Below are 16,411 nucleotides of genomic sequence, written 5' to 3'. Positions count from 1 at the left end.
AACCAGCGCTCTCTGAAGAACACGCACCCAAAGTTAGGAATTCTTTAAAAACTTTATTTTATTTTAATTATCTTATTTTATTGACATTTAAAAAATTATCCAACACAATGTGTTCAGAGTTTAGCAGTGCCTGTCCAGACTCAGACTGTTCATTACGAGACTCGCATCAGTTGGTTTTAAGAGTCTGGGCCTCATTTATGAAACGTGCAGGTTCGAGTAAAGCAATCGGACGTCGATTGGTGCTTTTCTTAATATATGTTAATGACATTAATTAGATCGGAGACACTTCAGCTGCACAATTTCATTTCAAGAAGATAATTTGCACTTTATAGATGTGACATCTGGAAGATGTTTTCTGTCCGTATCGTTCTGCGAATCACAGGTACACACATTTGAGGATTGATTTTCGATGCAACGCTTTATAAACGAGGCCGAGATGATGTGATTGTGTGAATGTCACTGCAATTATCAAACAAAATATCAAACCATGTGACGTCTGCAGAACTGATGCAGGAGCGTTTCACAGAAAGCCACAGTCGTTCAGTAGATGTTTGGTTGGATGTCATTCAGATATTGTGAGAAACAGTAAAGAGTTTGAAGACGGACAGAAGACGCAGTAATGCTGATGATGATGATGAAGAGTTTCAGACACTCAGAGGAAGCTCTTCTATGATCACTCGAGACACTGATGTGTTTGTGTGTGTGTGATGATGATGATGAAGGGTTTCAGATGCTCAGAGGAAGCTCTTCTATGATCACTCGAGACAGATGTGTGTGTGATGATGATGATGAAGGGTTTCAGACGCTCAGAGGAAGCTCTTCTGTTATCACTCGAGACACAGGTGTGTGTGTGTGTATGTGATGATGATGATGATGAAGAGTTTCAGACACTCAGTGGAAGCTCTTCTATGATCACTCGAGACACTGGTGTGTGTGTGTGTGTGTGTGTGTGTGATGATGATGATGAGGAAGAGTTTCAGACGCTCAGAGGAAGCTCTTCTATGATCACTCGAGACACAGAGTTCCACCCAGTAGAAGCGTCTCCGTGAGGATAATCTCCACACGTTCCCACCCACACCGCAACATCCACCAGGCCTTTCCCGACTCCTCCACACACACCTTCCACTGAAACCAGCACACACAGTTGAGTTAGACTGGGACGCTGATGACCAGGACTTTATATTAATACTGTCAATAGACAGAAATTATGACATATTCACCATGTTCTTAGGGGTAAAATGTTGTATGAATTGTCATCCTTCCCTTGCATTTTGTAACACATCTTTCCTTCGCGGGTCAAAATGACCCGAAGCCCAAAAATTATACTTTTTTTTTAAATAATTTGGTTTTGTTTCATTTTGATAATATATATTTTTTTATTTTTAATGCAATTTTTTGGAGATTTTTTTATATTTATTTTTAATTATCTTTAAATTACAAGATTTGATCAATAAATAATAAATAAATAGTAATTTAAGCACATTCCTCACATTCTTTCAACTTAACTTCAAAATAACTCACAATTTCATGCCTAAACCTTTTAATTCAGCTCTAAATATCTTACATTGTGTGTCTTTGCTGAACTCTTGTGGAAAATAATAATATAAGATGATATTTCATGACTCTAGATGGCCTTATAGCTCTATATGAGTAAATGAGCTGTTCCGCTGGGTCCTAAAGTCAGTTTCTCTTCACTGTGCATTCAGATACACATGTAGACATTATAAAATAATTTTTCGGTAAAGTTTTAGCATTTTTAGTAAGAATTTTTAGCATTTTTATGTTTTTCTCTGTATACTGAAGCATTCCTTGCATTCCATTCATTCCTAAGGGGTCAAATTGACCCGTGAGTGAAGGATGTGTTACTTTTTTAAATTTCAACCACAAAACTCCTCGAATCCATTAAAACATTTATTTTTTGTGTATTAGTGGTTCATGTGCGACAAAAGTCCTGGGGTCTTTGACCCCTCTGATGAACGCTCAATAAAAAAACAATTACCTAAAATATTTTCCGGGTCAAAATGACCCGAGGGAGGGATGAGGTTAAAGTAAGACACTAAACAGAGATAAAGGAGAGGTTTCCAGATACCTGCTGTTATTAATCCATACAGAGCCATAAAACCCTTTCACTGAGTGTTTTATTTATCATGCATCACTCTTATGGGCTGAACTTTATATTACGCGGCTCATTCTACACAAGGCTTCGTGTTCCTCTTTAACGCAATGTCATTATCGCGAAATAAACCCAAACTTCTCGTATCATCCTGGTCCTGAAGAGCTCCAGGGATGACCTCATCACATATTTAAAATATTATTTTACAAATATAAATAAACCTTGCAACCCAAGGCAAACAGGTCCTAGGCGACGGGTCAGACTAAGAGCGGTTCAGAAACCCCTTATGAAGAAGTTAAATCCAAGGACCGTGACATCGCCCGGTATGGCGCAGCCGGGGCCCCACCCAGGAGCCAGGCCCGGGGTTGGGGCTCGTATGCGAGCGCCTGGTGGTCGGGCCTCCCCCCACGGGGTCTGGCCAGGCTCAGCCCGAAGGAGCGACGTGGGGCCGCCTTCCCATGGGCTCACCACCTACAGGAGGGACCGTAAGGTGCCGGTGCTTAGAGGATCGGGCGGCAGTCGAAGGCGGGGGCCTCGACAGCCCGATCCCTGGACACGGAAACTAGCTCTAGGGACGTGGAACGTCACCTCGCTGGCGGGGAAGGAGCCTGAGATTGTGCGTGAGGTTGAGAGGTTCCGAGTAGAGATAGTCGGGATCACCTCTACGCACAGCTTGGGCTCTGGAACCACACTCCTCGAGAGAGGATGGACTCTTCACCACTCTGGAGTTGCCCATGGTGAGAGGCGGCGGGCTGGTGTGGGTTTGCTTATAGCCCCCCAGCTCAGCCGCCATGTGTTGGAGTTCACCCCGGTGAACGAGAGGGTCGCTTCCCTGCGCCTCCGAGTCGGGGATAGGTCTCTCACTGTCGTTTGTGCCTATGCGCCAAACGGCAGTGCAGAGTACCCGGCCTTCTTGGAGTCTCTGGGAGGGGTGCTGGAAAGTGCTCCAACTGGGGACTCCGTCGTTTTACTGGGGGACTTCAACGCCCACGTGGGCAACGACAGTGACACCTGGAGGGGCGTGATTGGGAGGAACGGCCCCCCTGATCTGAACCCGAGCGGTGTTCAGTTATTGGACTTCTGTGCTAGTTACAGCTTGTCCATAACGAACACCATATTCAAGCATAAGGGTTTCCATCAGTGCACGTGGCACCAGGACACCCTAGGGCCGTAGGTCGATGATCGACTTTGTGGTCGACCTCCGGCCGTATGTCTTGGACACTCGAAAGAGAGGGGCGGAGCTGTCAACTGATCACCACCTGGTGGTGAGTTGGATCCGATGGCGGGGGAGGAAGCTGGACAGACTCGGCAGACCCAAGCGTACTGTAAGGGTCTGCTGGTAACGTTTGGCCGAGTCTTCTGTCAGAGAGATCTTCAACTCCCACCTCCGGCGGAGCTTCGACCGGATCCCGAGGGAGGCTGGAGATATTGAGTCCGAGTGGACCATGTTCTCCACCTCCATTGTCGAAGCGGCCGCTCGGAGCTGTGGCCGTAAGGTCTCCGGTGCCTGTCGAGGCGGCAATCCCCGAACCCGGTGGTGAACACCGGAAGTAAGGGATGCCGTCAAGCTGAAGAAGGAGTCCTATCGGGCCTGGTTGGCTTGTTGGCTTGTGCAAAAACTCGGCCCTGGGAGGAGTTCGGTGAGGCCATGGAGAAGGACTATCGGCTGGCCTCGAAGAAATTCTGGCAAACCGTCCGGTGCCTCAGGAGGGGGAAGCAGTGCCCTACCAACGCTGTCTACAGTGGAGGTGGGCAGCTGTTGACCTCAACTGGGGATGTCGTTGGACGGTGGAAGGAATACTTCGAGGATCTCCTCAATCCCGCCGTCACGTCTTCCATTGAGGAAGCAGAGGCTGAGGGCTCAGAGGTGGACTCGTCCATCACCCGGGCTGAAGTCACTGAGGTAGTCAAGAAACTCCTCGGTGGCAAGGCCCCCAGGGGGTGGATGAGATCCGCCCTGAGTACCTCAAGTCTCTGGATGCTGTGGGGCTGTCTTGGCTAACACGCCTCTGCAACATCGCGTGGCGGTCGGGGACAGTGCCTTTGGACTGGCAGACCGGGGTGGTGGTCCCTCTTTTTAAGAAGGGGGACCGGAGGGTATGTTCCAACTACAGGGGGATCACACTTCTCAGCCTCCCTGGGAAAGTCTATGCCAGGTTACTGGAGAGGAGAATACGGCCGATAGTAGAACCTCAGATTCAGGAGGAACAGTGCGTTTTTCGTCCAGGCCGTGGAACACTGGACCAGCTCTATACCCTCTACAGGGTGCTGGAGGGTTCATGGGAGTTTGCCCAACCAATCCACATGTGCTTTGTGGATTTGGAGAAGGCATTCGACTGTGTCCCTCGTGGCGTCCTGTGGAGCGTGCTCCGGGAGTATGGGGTCCGGGGTCCTTTGCTAAGGGCTGTCTGGTATGTCCCTGTATGACCAGAGCAGGAGCTTGGTTCGCATTGCCAGCAGTAAGTCAGACTTCTTCCCGGTGCATGTTGGACTCCGGCAGGGCTGCCCTTTGTCGCCGGTTCTGTTCATAATTTTTATGGACAGAATTTCTAGGCGCGTGTCAGGGTGTCAGGTTTGGGGACAACACGATTTCGTCTCTGCTCTTTGCGGATGATGTTGCTGGCCCCATCGGACCAGGACCTTCAGCATGCACTGGGACGGTTTGCAGCCGAGTGTGAAGCGGCTGGGATGGGAATCAGCACCTCCAAATCCGAGGCCATGGTCCTCAGTCGGAAAAGGGTGGCTTGCTCACTTCAGGTTGGTGGAGAGTTCCTGCCTCAAGTGGAGGAGTTTAAGTATCTTGGGGTTTTGTTCACGAGTGAGGGAAGGATGGAACGGGAGATTGACAGACGGATCGGTGCAGCTTCTGCAGTAATGCGGTCGATGTACCGGTCTGTCGTGGTGAAGAAAGAGTTGAGCCGCAAGGCGAAGCTCTCGATTTACCGGTCAATCTACGTTCCTACTCGCACCTATGGTCATGAGCTGTGGGTCATGACCGAAAGGACAAGATCCCGGATACAGGCGGCCGAAATGAGCTTTCTCCGCAGGGTGGCTGGGCGATCCCTTAGAGATAGGGTGAGAAGCTCGGTCACTCAGGAGGAGCTCAGAGTAGAGCCGCTGCTCCTCCACATCGAGAGGGGTCAGCTGAGGTGGCTCGGGCATCTTTTCCAGATGCCTCCTGGACGCCTTCCCGGGAAGGTGTTCCGGGCGCGTCCCACTGGGAGCAGACCCCGGGGAAGACCTAGGACACGCTGGAGGGACTATGTCTCCCGGCTGGCCTGGGAACGCCTCGGTGTCCCCCCGGAAGAGCTGGAGGAAGTGTCTAGGGAGAGGGAGGACTGGGCATCTCTGCTTAGACTGCTGCCACCGCGACCTGGCCCCGGATAAGCGGAAGAAGATGGATGGATGGAAATAAACCTCAGTGGCTCAAACAGATTAAACTGCATTTCACCACAATATTAGAATTTAGATCTTATTAATGTAAATAATTCATATTCAATATTTAATTAAGAACATTTAAGTCCTGACAATTGCTGTAAAAAAATAATACTCTATACAATAAATTATATAGTATTGTTTTTTTCACATTATACAAAAAATAAATAAAAAACTGTCAAGTAAATAATGTGCAGAAAGATTTAATTCTAGATGATAGACATTTTCTCCATTCAAAATATAATTTCATCTTTATCTCTTTTTATTTTAATACTGTACTTGACAGGCTTAAATCAGGCTCCTATTATGTCTTTATTCAACACATTTATCCATTATAAAAAATAAAATAAAAAAGGTTTCCCCAGATTATGCATCACTCTTATTACAAAGATTTGATTAATTTCCCGCCTACTAAAAGTAAAGGATTTCAGAAATCTCTCAAAAGGACAAGCAGAAGTAAATGTCTTGTTTTTTTCAGCACAATATTAATCTACGCAATTAATCTATCTAATGTGTCTGATCAAATCTTACAAATCTTGCAAAAATGTACTTTAAAAATCCACAATTTTGCAGAATATTATAACAGATCTTTCACACCAAAAATGATAACTATAACGATAACTATATTAGTGCCCACACATATCGTTCTGGGTACACTTTATTTTAAGGTGTCATTGTTACAGTGTAATTATATATTTAAGTACTGAGTAATATTAATCAACTACATGTATTTACTATAGAGTTAGGGTAGGATTAGGGTTTGTTTGAGGGTTAATTGCATGTAATTATACATAATTTACTGTTATTACTATGGTAAGTACATGTAACGTAACAAAGACACTTTAAAATAAAGTGAAACCTCGTTCTGTTTGTTATATATTTTTACAATCCTGCTTTAAAGAGCTTGAACATTTAAGCACCATTGCTGACAACATCAATTCTGATTGGCTGTCAGTTATAATTGTTAATCAGCAGGAAAATATCGTTCTGAAAGTGATTCCAACCACATTTTTAGACCGTTATGGTTATGGTGGGGTTCAGAGGTCACTGACCTGACGTGGTTCTGTGGATGTTGATGGTGCTGTTGAACTCTGGGCTTCCCTGATCCAGGTAAATGATGGACTCCACAGGTAATGGAGACACACATTCGGCCCCGTTGAAGGTGAAGTACCAGCGCTGGCAACACGCCGTCTTACACTTGAGCCTGAGCGAACCGCTGAACAACACACGCAGAGCGCTGGTCACTCGCTGCTTCGTGAACGTGCACTCCTGAGGAGGAAGAGGAGGATGAAGATACCAGACAAATGCTGGAGAAAACACTCCTGAAGAGGAAGAGGAGGATGAAGATACCAGACAAATACTGGAGAAAACACTCCTGAAGAGGAAGAGGAGGATGAAGATACCAGACAAATACTGGAGAAAACACTCCTGAAGAGGAAGAGGAGGATGAAGAAACCAGACATATACTGGAGAAAACACTCCTGAGGAGGAAGAGGAGGATGAAGAAACCAGACATATACTGGAGAAAACACTCCTGAGGAGGAAGAGGAGGATGAAGAAACCAGACATATACTGGAGAAAACACTCCTGAGGAGGAAGAGGAGGATGAGGAGGATGAAGAAACCAGACATATACTGGAGAAAACACTCCTGAGGAGGAAGAGGAGGATGAAGATACCAGACATATACTGGAGAAAACACTCCTGAGGAGGAAGAGGAGGTCGGATCTCTTACTGTGATTTTCCCCAGGTCGATGCCGTAGTTGAGTGCGTTCCAGGCGCACTGCTTATAGTTGGGTTTCCACGGCTCCTCGAACCTCTCCGTCACACACTCCCCCTTCTGTCCTCTCGCCCCGTCTCGCCCCGGGACACCCGGAGTGCCTGGGATCCCGTTCACTCCCGGATTCCCATCTCTTCCCGGGGGGCCGGTGGGACCCTGGTGGCAGCTGGAGAACTGCAACACACAGGATTCAACAGCTGAACTCCAGTCAGTGTAAAGTGTCAGGAGTGAGTCTCTGTGACTGATGAGAAAAACATGCAGTGGCTGAAACTCTTTTGCACAGTGTTACTAAAGAGCATGCAGAGGAAACTGGAGCATAAAGACACACTCATTCATACATTCAGGCTGTAAAATACACGTTAATTCATGCTAGCAACATGCTAACATGCTAATTCATGCTAACAATGTGTTAAAACATGCTAGCAACATGCTAATTCATGCTAGCAACATGGTAAAACATGTTAACATGCTAATTCATGTTAACATGCTAGTTCATTCTGACAATGTGTTAAAACATGCTAGCAACATGCTAAAACGTTAACATGCTAATTCTTGTTAACATGCTAATTCATGCTAGCAATCCGTTAAAACTTGTTAACAAAATGCTAAAACATGTTGACATGCTTATTCATGCTGACAATGTGTTAAAACATGTTAGCAAACATGCTAATTCATGTTAGCAAACATGCTAATTCATGTTAGCAACATGGTAAAACATGTTAACATGCTAATTATTGCTAGCAATGTGTTAAAACATGCTGGCAACTTGCTAATTAATGCTAGGATCATGTTAGCAACATGCTAATTTGTGCTATAAACAGGCTAGCAAAAGCCTAATTCATGCTAGCAATGTGCTAAAACATGTTAGCAACATGTTAGCAACATGTTCAAAAATGTTAAGATCATATTAGCAACATTATAAAACATGCTAGCAATGTGTTAAAACATGCTAAGATTATGTTAGCAACATGATAAAACATGGTATGATCATGATAGCAATGTACTTGTAACATGTTAACATGGTTATTCATTGTGGAAAAGTTAAATATGTTAGCAAAACATGCTTTTATGTTAAAAAATGCTATCAACATGCTTCTTCATGCCAGCAAATGCTAAATAATGTTAACAAAATGCTAATCCATGCTAGCACAATGCTAAATCAAGCCATGTTGTGGCTTTATTTCGTTGTGTTGTGGCTTTCGTTGTGTTGTGGCTTTATTTCGTTGTGTTGTGGCTTTCGTTGTGTTGTGGCTTTATTTCGTTGTGTTGTGACTTTATTTCGTTGTGTTGTGGCTAGTTTCCGTTGTGTTGTGAACTTATGTTTGCTTTTTAAATGTTGTTGTGCACTACTGGGCCACCGTAGGATGGGCTGGTTTAGTCACGCAGACCTGGCAACCCTCATTCAACAGTTTAATAGCTAAAAGCCACTGACACTCAAAATATAGGCTATAATATGATGTTATGCATGCAACGTTTGATCTTCAATACCAAAAAACGACTTGTGTGCAAAAAAAAAAAGAAGCATTTTAATGAAGAGTCGCTCAGGCGGTGTAGACTAATGCAAATGCCACCGATCGATAAGAAAACTATAGCCGAAATGCAAAGTGGAACAACCAGCGCTCTCTGAACAACCATGCAGAAAATAACAATAAGAACATTGTAATAAACGCATGCATAATTGGCTCTTTAGAGTCTTGTGCAAATGTTGGTGCATTAGCGAGGCAGTGACGAACCACACATTTACATGTGAAGGCAAGACTCGAATATGAAGCGCTGTGATCGTGCCAGGAGCGCAGGAGGTCTGCTGTCACCTGAGTCTCTCTGCAAGAGTAATCAGTGTGCCTGCGAGCGGGGAGCCGTGGAAATAAGGGCCCTTAAACAGGCAATAAATCTCCCGATACAGGCCACGGGCCAGCCACCGAGAATATTCATATTCATAAGCTTGCAGTGCCAGGCCACGTTCAGCGCGTTTGGCTCCGCTGTGTTTTATTGACGGAACACACCTGAGCTTTCCACACACACACACAGAATGAGAAACTCACCCTCCGTATAATCTACCCACCGCTCCGTGTTTCATTACAGTGATGAATCGAGAGGGATGTTATCGCTGATACTATCATTTACAATAAAGCACAGTTTGGTGATCGAGTCGCTCTGATCCAGGAGGGAAGAGCTTCCCCAGTTCGTGATCAATAGTTGTGCTTGGAGTCGATTGTTTTATCTCTGATAATAACGCAATGAAACATGACAAATTGTGCGACATCATTTTTGGCCAGAAATCATGAACACATGCAAAAACAAGAGCTCCGCTGAAATATTAATAACTGATTATGTGTAGTCAACGTACAGTAAGCTTTTATGCAGCTTTGTGCAATAAAACCTGTCGCTGCAGTTTGCCAAATCATTTTGTCAGATGAATACCATCATCAAGTTTAGTGTTCTGTTCAACACTCATATTTAAAATATTAAAAAATACAGACCCTTTCCAAAAAATTTGAATATTACATGAAATCACACAGTAATTACACAGTGATACCATGGTCATTGAACCAGGCTTTGGTTCTTCTGGCAGTGTGGGCAGGTGCAAATCCTGCTGGGAAATGAAGGAAGCATGAAGTGTTCTGAAGATGTCCTGGTAGACGGCTGCGCTGACTCTGGATTTAATAAAGCAGTGGACCAAAGTCCTCTTTTCTGATGAGAGCAAATTTTGCATCTCATTTGGAAACCAAGGTCCCAGACTCTGGAGGAAGAATGGAGAGGCACACAATCCAAGATGCTTGAAGTCCAGTGTGAAGTTTCCACAGTCTGTGTTGGTCATCGGCTGGTGCTGGTCCACTGTGCTGTCCACTCAACGCAGCCGTATACCAGGACATGTCCAGAGCACTTCATGCTTCCTTCAGCAGACAAGCTTTATGGAGATGCTGACTTCATTTTCCAGCAGGATTTGCACCTGCCCACACTGCCAAAAGAACCAAAGCCTGGTTCAGTGACCATGGTATTACTGTGTAATTACTGTGTGATTTCATATAATATTCTAATTTTTTTAAATCCTGTTTTCGTGGGTTTTATGAGCTGGACGCCCAAATTATGTACAAATAAACATCTAAATACTTGAACTCATTTCAGTTGTGGGCCCTGCATCTATAATCTATGGAAGTTTAACGTTTTGAATGGATTTATGGAAATAAATAAACTTTTCCATGATATTCAAATTTTTTGGAAAGGGTCTGTATATCAAATATAGTCCTCATATTTTGACGGTTTGATCAAACTTGTATAGGTCATTAAAAACGAATATCTAAAATATCTTATCTCTTTCTAATTTCTTATAATATCTTAAAGGGTTAGTTCACCCAAAAATTCTGTCAGTAATGACTCTCCCTCATGTTGTTCAACCCAGTAAGACCTTCGTTCATCTTCGGAACACAAATTAAGATATTTTTGATTAAATCTGAGAGCTGGATCACTCCTCCATAGGCTTCTAAGGGAATGAAACTGGCTGGCCCAGAAAATGTATTAAAGAGATTGTTAATATAGTCCAAGTGACTCCAGTGGCTCAATCTTAAGTTTATCAAGCGACGAGAATACTTTTTGTGCGCAAAAACTAACAAAAATAACGACTTTATTCCACTATTCATTTCCTTCTCTCTGGGCCTCGAGTGAGTTCAGGTAGTGTTTTTGCGTAGCGCGTCTGTGTTACACGTCACCATGTAGGCTCACTATTGGCCGACGCTGGTCATGTGTGTGATGCGTGTGACGTGCAACACAGAAGCGCTGCGCTTAAACACTACGTGAACTCACTCGAGGCCCAGAGAGAAGGAAATGAATAGTGGAATAAAGTCGTTATTTTTGTTAGTTTTTGCGCACAAAAAGTATTCTCGTCGCTTGATAAACTTAAGATTGAGCCACTGGAGTCACTTGGACTATATTAACGATCTCTTTAATAACTTTTCTGGGCCAGCAAGTGGAGGAGTGAGCCAGCTCTCAGATTTCATCAAAAATATCTTAATTTGTGTTCCGAAGATGAACGAAGGTCTTACGGGGTTGGAACAACATGAGGGAGAGTCATTACTGACAGAATTTTCATTTTTGGGTGAACTAACCCTTTAAAACTAAAATATATAATTAATAAATACTATAATAGTATATGAATTATATTAAAATAACACAGAAACAGACTTTATGCAATCAGCGATGTGAATGCTTGCCCAGAGTTTTGCAAGTCAACATGAAATGCCATAAAAGTGGAGAAAGTTGTTATATTTTCCTAAAGTACACTTTTAGTACACTAAAGTTTTTTATTTTTTATAATACTTTATAATATATTATTTTCTTTGGAATAATGTGAACAGATAAATAATTCACAATAACACCAAGAACTTGCATTAAAAACGAAATTAATATAAATACACAATTACTTAAAGAACTTCTATTCTGCTTTTTCCATGTTTCCATGTAGTCGTGAGTTTCTTCTGGGAACGAACACGTCACAATATTCCTCATTTAAATAATGAATGCGCAGAATAAAGGGGCGGGGCCTGGTTGAGTTAGTTAGTAGTGTGTTAAACTGGTGGTTATGGTTTGGGGCGGGGCATTTCCCAAACACACTCGAAGCGCTCGACCAATCACAACACACTGATCCAGCCGACCAATCAGAGCACAGTGTGCTTTAAGAAGGAGGGGCTTCATAGAGACAGGAGTGCCAGCGTCTAGAATTAATATATATACTTGCATTCTGTTATGAATTGTAGTTAGACATATTCTGCATCTCAACAAAGCATGAAATACTTGGATAGCGTATGTTTCAGGCCTTCGTTTAATCAGTCTTAAACGAGTAACTGTGTGTCCTCTGAGTCTGTTGTAGTTTGAGAACTGGGATATCAGAAACACACTGGTTATATCTGGACTATTCAAAGTTCAACTTTGTTACTTGCTAATAAAAATGCAGATGGTTCCACTGGCAAGATTGTTGAATTAAATTATGCAAAAGATGAATATCAAATTTGTCTTGAATTGTACCTCGGGAGATTTAGAAGCAATCAAGGGATGAAATGAGGAGAAGAATTTTTAGCAGATAACAGCTGTAGATTTAGCAGACTTTGATGATGATGATGTCTATGGAATACTAGTGTACTGCATATTCAAAAATATTATGTGAAACTAAACGTATTATGCAGTGATAACCACTTCAGTATGCTGCTTTTGTCACATGAACTCATCATATTAGCATTTTGGTGCATTTGTAAATCAAATTAAGTACTAAAAAACCTTAAACGTATACATAAAACTTTAGTTAGAGTCGGCATGAAACAGAAGTTTCTCTATATCGAGTGAAACGCTTCTGGAACAAGAACAAATGTGGGCGGGGCTTGATTGGATGGTTGTGGTTTGTTATTGGCTGATCTCATGTGAGTGACAGGTTATAGCCCCGCCCTCGTCATCAGAGAAGAGAAGAGATGCTGCAAGAGGAACTTATTCTGATTCAAGATCACCAGAAACATGCATTTAACACGATAATGATGATGTGCACCTATAAATCATTTAGAGCAAACAACACAATGCATTGTGGGATTCAATACTCCACGCTGGACCCTACACTGGCAAATGTAGATCATATTATGTGTGCATACAGAACATTTGAACTATATGCAAAGTTTCCAGTATGCATATTTCAGAAACACACTGGTTTCGGTCGATGAACACTGAGTTTCCCACTGGAGAGTTTCCATCACGTCATTAGTTTAAAGCGGTTTAAACTGCGTTTTCACATCGTTCTTCAGGAATCAATGCACTGTCAGCGCTTGGTTAACGGCTCTCTGCGACTCGATTCTTCTCGCATCTGCAAAAATGAGTCTGGCATAGTTCAATATTGGCAAAGGCTTTAGTCAATAAGAAAAACTTGCACTGTCTGCAGGAAATCAGCTCTAATATAGATTCCTTAAAGAGAGAATCCGGTAATTATCTTACAGTCACTCAGACTTACACTGAAGATCTGATGATCTGATGAACTCTGTCAGTCAATGAAGCCAAGATAAACTCAAACACTTTACTTAAAGCCTTTAAGCACGATAAAAGTATTTTAATGCATTAATTATGCCTCGTAATGCACCTATGAATAATTGTAACCACAGTTATAATATCTATAGTATAATGCATTAAAACAAACAACCAGTTTCAGATGCAACAATAATGCATTTTAACTTTGGTTACAATTATGAAAAGATATAATGCATTGTATATGTATATGTTTATACATAAAGGCTTGAAGTAAAGTGTTACTGATAAACATTATTTGTAAGAAAAAGCACAGATGAGATCTCTTTATCTAATTGGTTTGTCTTAGAAAATGGAGAGAAACTTGAGAAATCTCAGGTTTCTCCTCTAGAGGTTGAGAATATCTTAAACTGTGCAAATCAAGTGTGCAGTCTAAAGTCAGTGATCTCAAACTTTTTCCCAAGAACGAAAGATCCGAGCTGACAAACATCCGGAGAGAAACCTGTGAGTTTCCTTTGGGTTTAACTGCATTACACAAATACACACAAAAAAGAACTTATTTTGCCCATGTTTTACAAGCAATTAATACTCAAAATAAATCCTTAAAGTCTTACTTTCTCTATGTAGTCGACATCCTTCTGGCGCAGACCTCTGGATTTTAATTTCTCTGCTTCGTAACACGTAAATAATAAGAAGGAGACGATCAATACTGGAGTGATGAAGAGTCCCATATCTGAGCGCTTACAGACGGTTTCTCACATTCTCACATCTGTAGAGCTCAGGACTGAGAGAGAGAGAGAGAGAGAGAGAGAGAGAGAGAGAGAGAGAGGGTTTCTCACATCTGTAGAGCTCAGGACTGAGAGAGAGAGAGAGACTGGGAGAGAGAGAGAGAGAGAGAGAGAGAGAGAGACTGGGAGAGAGAGAGGGTTTCTCACATCTGTAGAGCTCAGGACTGAGAGAGAGAGAGAGAGAGAGAGAGAGGGTTTCTCACATCTGTAGAGCTCAGGACTGAGAGAGAGAGAGAGACTGGGAGAGAGAGAGAGAGAGAGAGAGAGAGAGAGAGACTGGGAGAGAGAGAGGGTTTCTAACATCTGTAGAGCTCAGGACTGAGAGAGAGAGAGAGAGAGAGAGAGAGAGGGTTTCTCACATCTGTAGAGCTCAGGACTGAGAGAGAGAGAGAGAGAGAGAGAGAGAGAGGGTTTCTCACATCTGTAGAGCTCAGGACTGAGAGAGAGAGAGAGAGAGAGAGAGAGAGAGAGGGTTTCTCACATCTGTAGAGCTCAGGACTGAGAGAGAGAGAGAGAGAGAGAGAGAGAGAGAGAGACTGGGAGAGAGAGAGGGTTTCTAACATCTGTAGAGCTCAGGACTGAGAGAGAGAGAGAGAGAGAGAGAGAGAGAGAGAGAGAGAGAGAGAGGGTTTCTCACATCTGTAGAGCTCAGGACTGAGAGAGAGAGAGAGACTGGGAGAGAGAGAGAGAGAGAGACTGGGAGAGAGAGAGGGTTTCTCACATCTGTAGAGCTCAGGACTGAGAGAGAGAGAGAGAGAGAGACTGGGAGAGAGAGAGGGTTTCTCACATCTGTAGAGCTCAGGACTGAGAGAGAGAGAGAGAGAGAGAGAGAGAGAGAGAGAGAGAGAGAGAGAGAGAGAGAGAGAGAGAGAGAGAGAGGGTTTCTCACATCTGTAGAGCTCAGGACTGAGTGAGTGAGAGAGGGAGAGAGAGAGAGAGAGAGAGAGACTGGGATAGAGAGAGGGTTTCTCACATCTGTAGAGCTCAGGATTGAGAGAGAGAGAGAGAGAGAGAGAGAGAGAGAGAGAGAGAGAGAGAGAGAGAGGGTTTCTCACATCTGTAGAGCTCAGGACTGAGAGAGAGAGAGAGAGAGAGAGACTGGGAGAGAGAGAGAGAGAGAGAGAGAGAGAGAGAGAGACACTGATGTGTCTCTCCAGGGAGCAATTATTCCCAGACCGCCGGTGAAACTTCACTCTACATGTACAATTGTAATATAATGGGTTATGATCTGACATAAAACAAGAATCAATATTTCTGATGGTCTTATCAGCGGAGCCAACTGACCTTTGACCTTTTCTCCCTCATCCAATTATGATGTAACAAAGACTTTTTGTTAGCAATACAATGTCTCGTCTCAGCTAAACCTGTGCAGCACTTAAAGGGACAGTTCACCCACAGACGGGCGTTTCACACTTGAACTAGTTAACCCTGGGTCAAACAGAACCCTGGGTCAAACAGAACCCTGGGTTATCTTCACTTTGCTCACAATAATCCTAGCCATTCATAAGATGCTGTTTCACACTCACTCCTGAACACTTCTGAACGTGAAGAGAGAAACGTTCCCTAATCCCGGCGGTTAAAGCAGGAAAGCCCTTCTGTCCTCATTTACTCACTTACTTAAAGGAATAATTCACCCCCAAAACAACATTTAACTTGCAAATTTGCAATCGCATACACTCAAATATGCAAATGAGGTTGAAGAACTTTAGTTGGAGTTTCTGGATGAATTATTCCTTCATTCTAATTTATTTTTGCAGGATGATTTTTTTTATGTATGCCGAGGGTCTCTGATGCGGCGCTCACAACATTACCGCTTTAACATTCATATTTTATCATCAGATATTGGTATTAAAATAACTTCGGATGTTCTCCCAAGATAGTCTAATCTCCTCTGATAATCGAGCAGGAAAAAGATCCGGCGCTGGGAGTGTTCAAAACCTCTCAAGGAATAGATCAGTGCTCCCAAAAATAAAATATCAGCCTCCAAACCGGAGTTTCTTTCTTTCTGTGGACACTTTTGAATTCTTTAAGGCATTATTCATACATTTTTTAAAATATGTACTTGGGATGACAGTCCATATTGTTTAAAAGGACTAAAAAAACATATATAATATTATATATGTTTTTTTAGTCCTTTTAAACAATATGGACTGTCATTAAATGAAAAAGAGTTGCGTAAAGTGATTAAAGCGTGAGTAAATAATGACAGAATTCCCATTTCTGGGAATGTGTATTACAAAAATAACTGGCTTTTTAAAGGGGAAAGTCTTGATGTTGTTCAGGCTCTACTAGAACAGGTTTTC

At 43.0% G+C, this 16,411-nt stretch overlaps 1 protein-coding gene across 1 annotated transcript; it reads right to left on the bottom strand.

The window, feature by feature from the left end:
* Positions 1 to 27: 27 nt before the first annotated feature.
* cthrc1b (collagen triple helix repeat containing 1b) lies at positions 28 to 14,274 on the bottom strand. The gene is made up of 4 exons (XM_084385494.1): positions 13,935 to 14,274; positions 7,282 to 7,500; positions 6,601 to 6,817; positions 28 to 1,125 (listed from the first exon to the last, which is right to left on the bottom strand). The coding sequence occupies exons 1-4, from the start codon at positions 14,049 to 14,051 to the stop codon at positions 977 to 979; spliced, it is 702 nt and encodes a 233-aa protein (XP_084241620.1). The 5' UTR covers positions 14,052 to 14,274; the 3' UTR covers positions 28 to 976.
* Positions 14,275 to 16,411: the final 2,137 nt, after the last annotated feature.

This window comes from Rutilus rutilus, assembly GCF_951802725.1.
Source record: "Rutilus rutilus genome assembly, chromosome: 17".
NCBI lineage: Eukaryota > Metazoa > Chordata > Actinopteri > Cypriniformes > Leuciscidae > Rutilus > Rutilus rutilus.
This window is presented reverse-complemented; position numbering and strand designations above follow the sequence as displayed.

What these genes read in the sequence shown, in the direction of transcription:
- cthrc1b (XM_084385494.1), bottom strand. Translation starts at nt 14,051, where the DNA reads ATGGGACTCTTCATCACTCCAGTATTGATCGTCTCCTTCTTATTATTT. An exon ending in TCGACCTGGGGAAAATCACA is followed by an intron (nt 6,818 to 7,281) that starts GTAAGAGATCCG and finishes CTTCCTCCTCAG; the next exon opens with GAGTGCACGTTCACGAAGCA. An exon ending in CATCCACAGAACCACGTCAG is followed by an intron (nt 1,126 to 6,600) that starts GTCAGTGACCTC and finishes TGCTGGTTTCAG; the next exon opens with TGGAAGGTGTGTGTGGAGGA.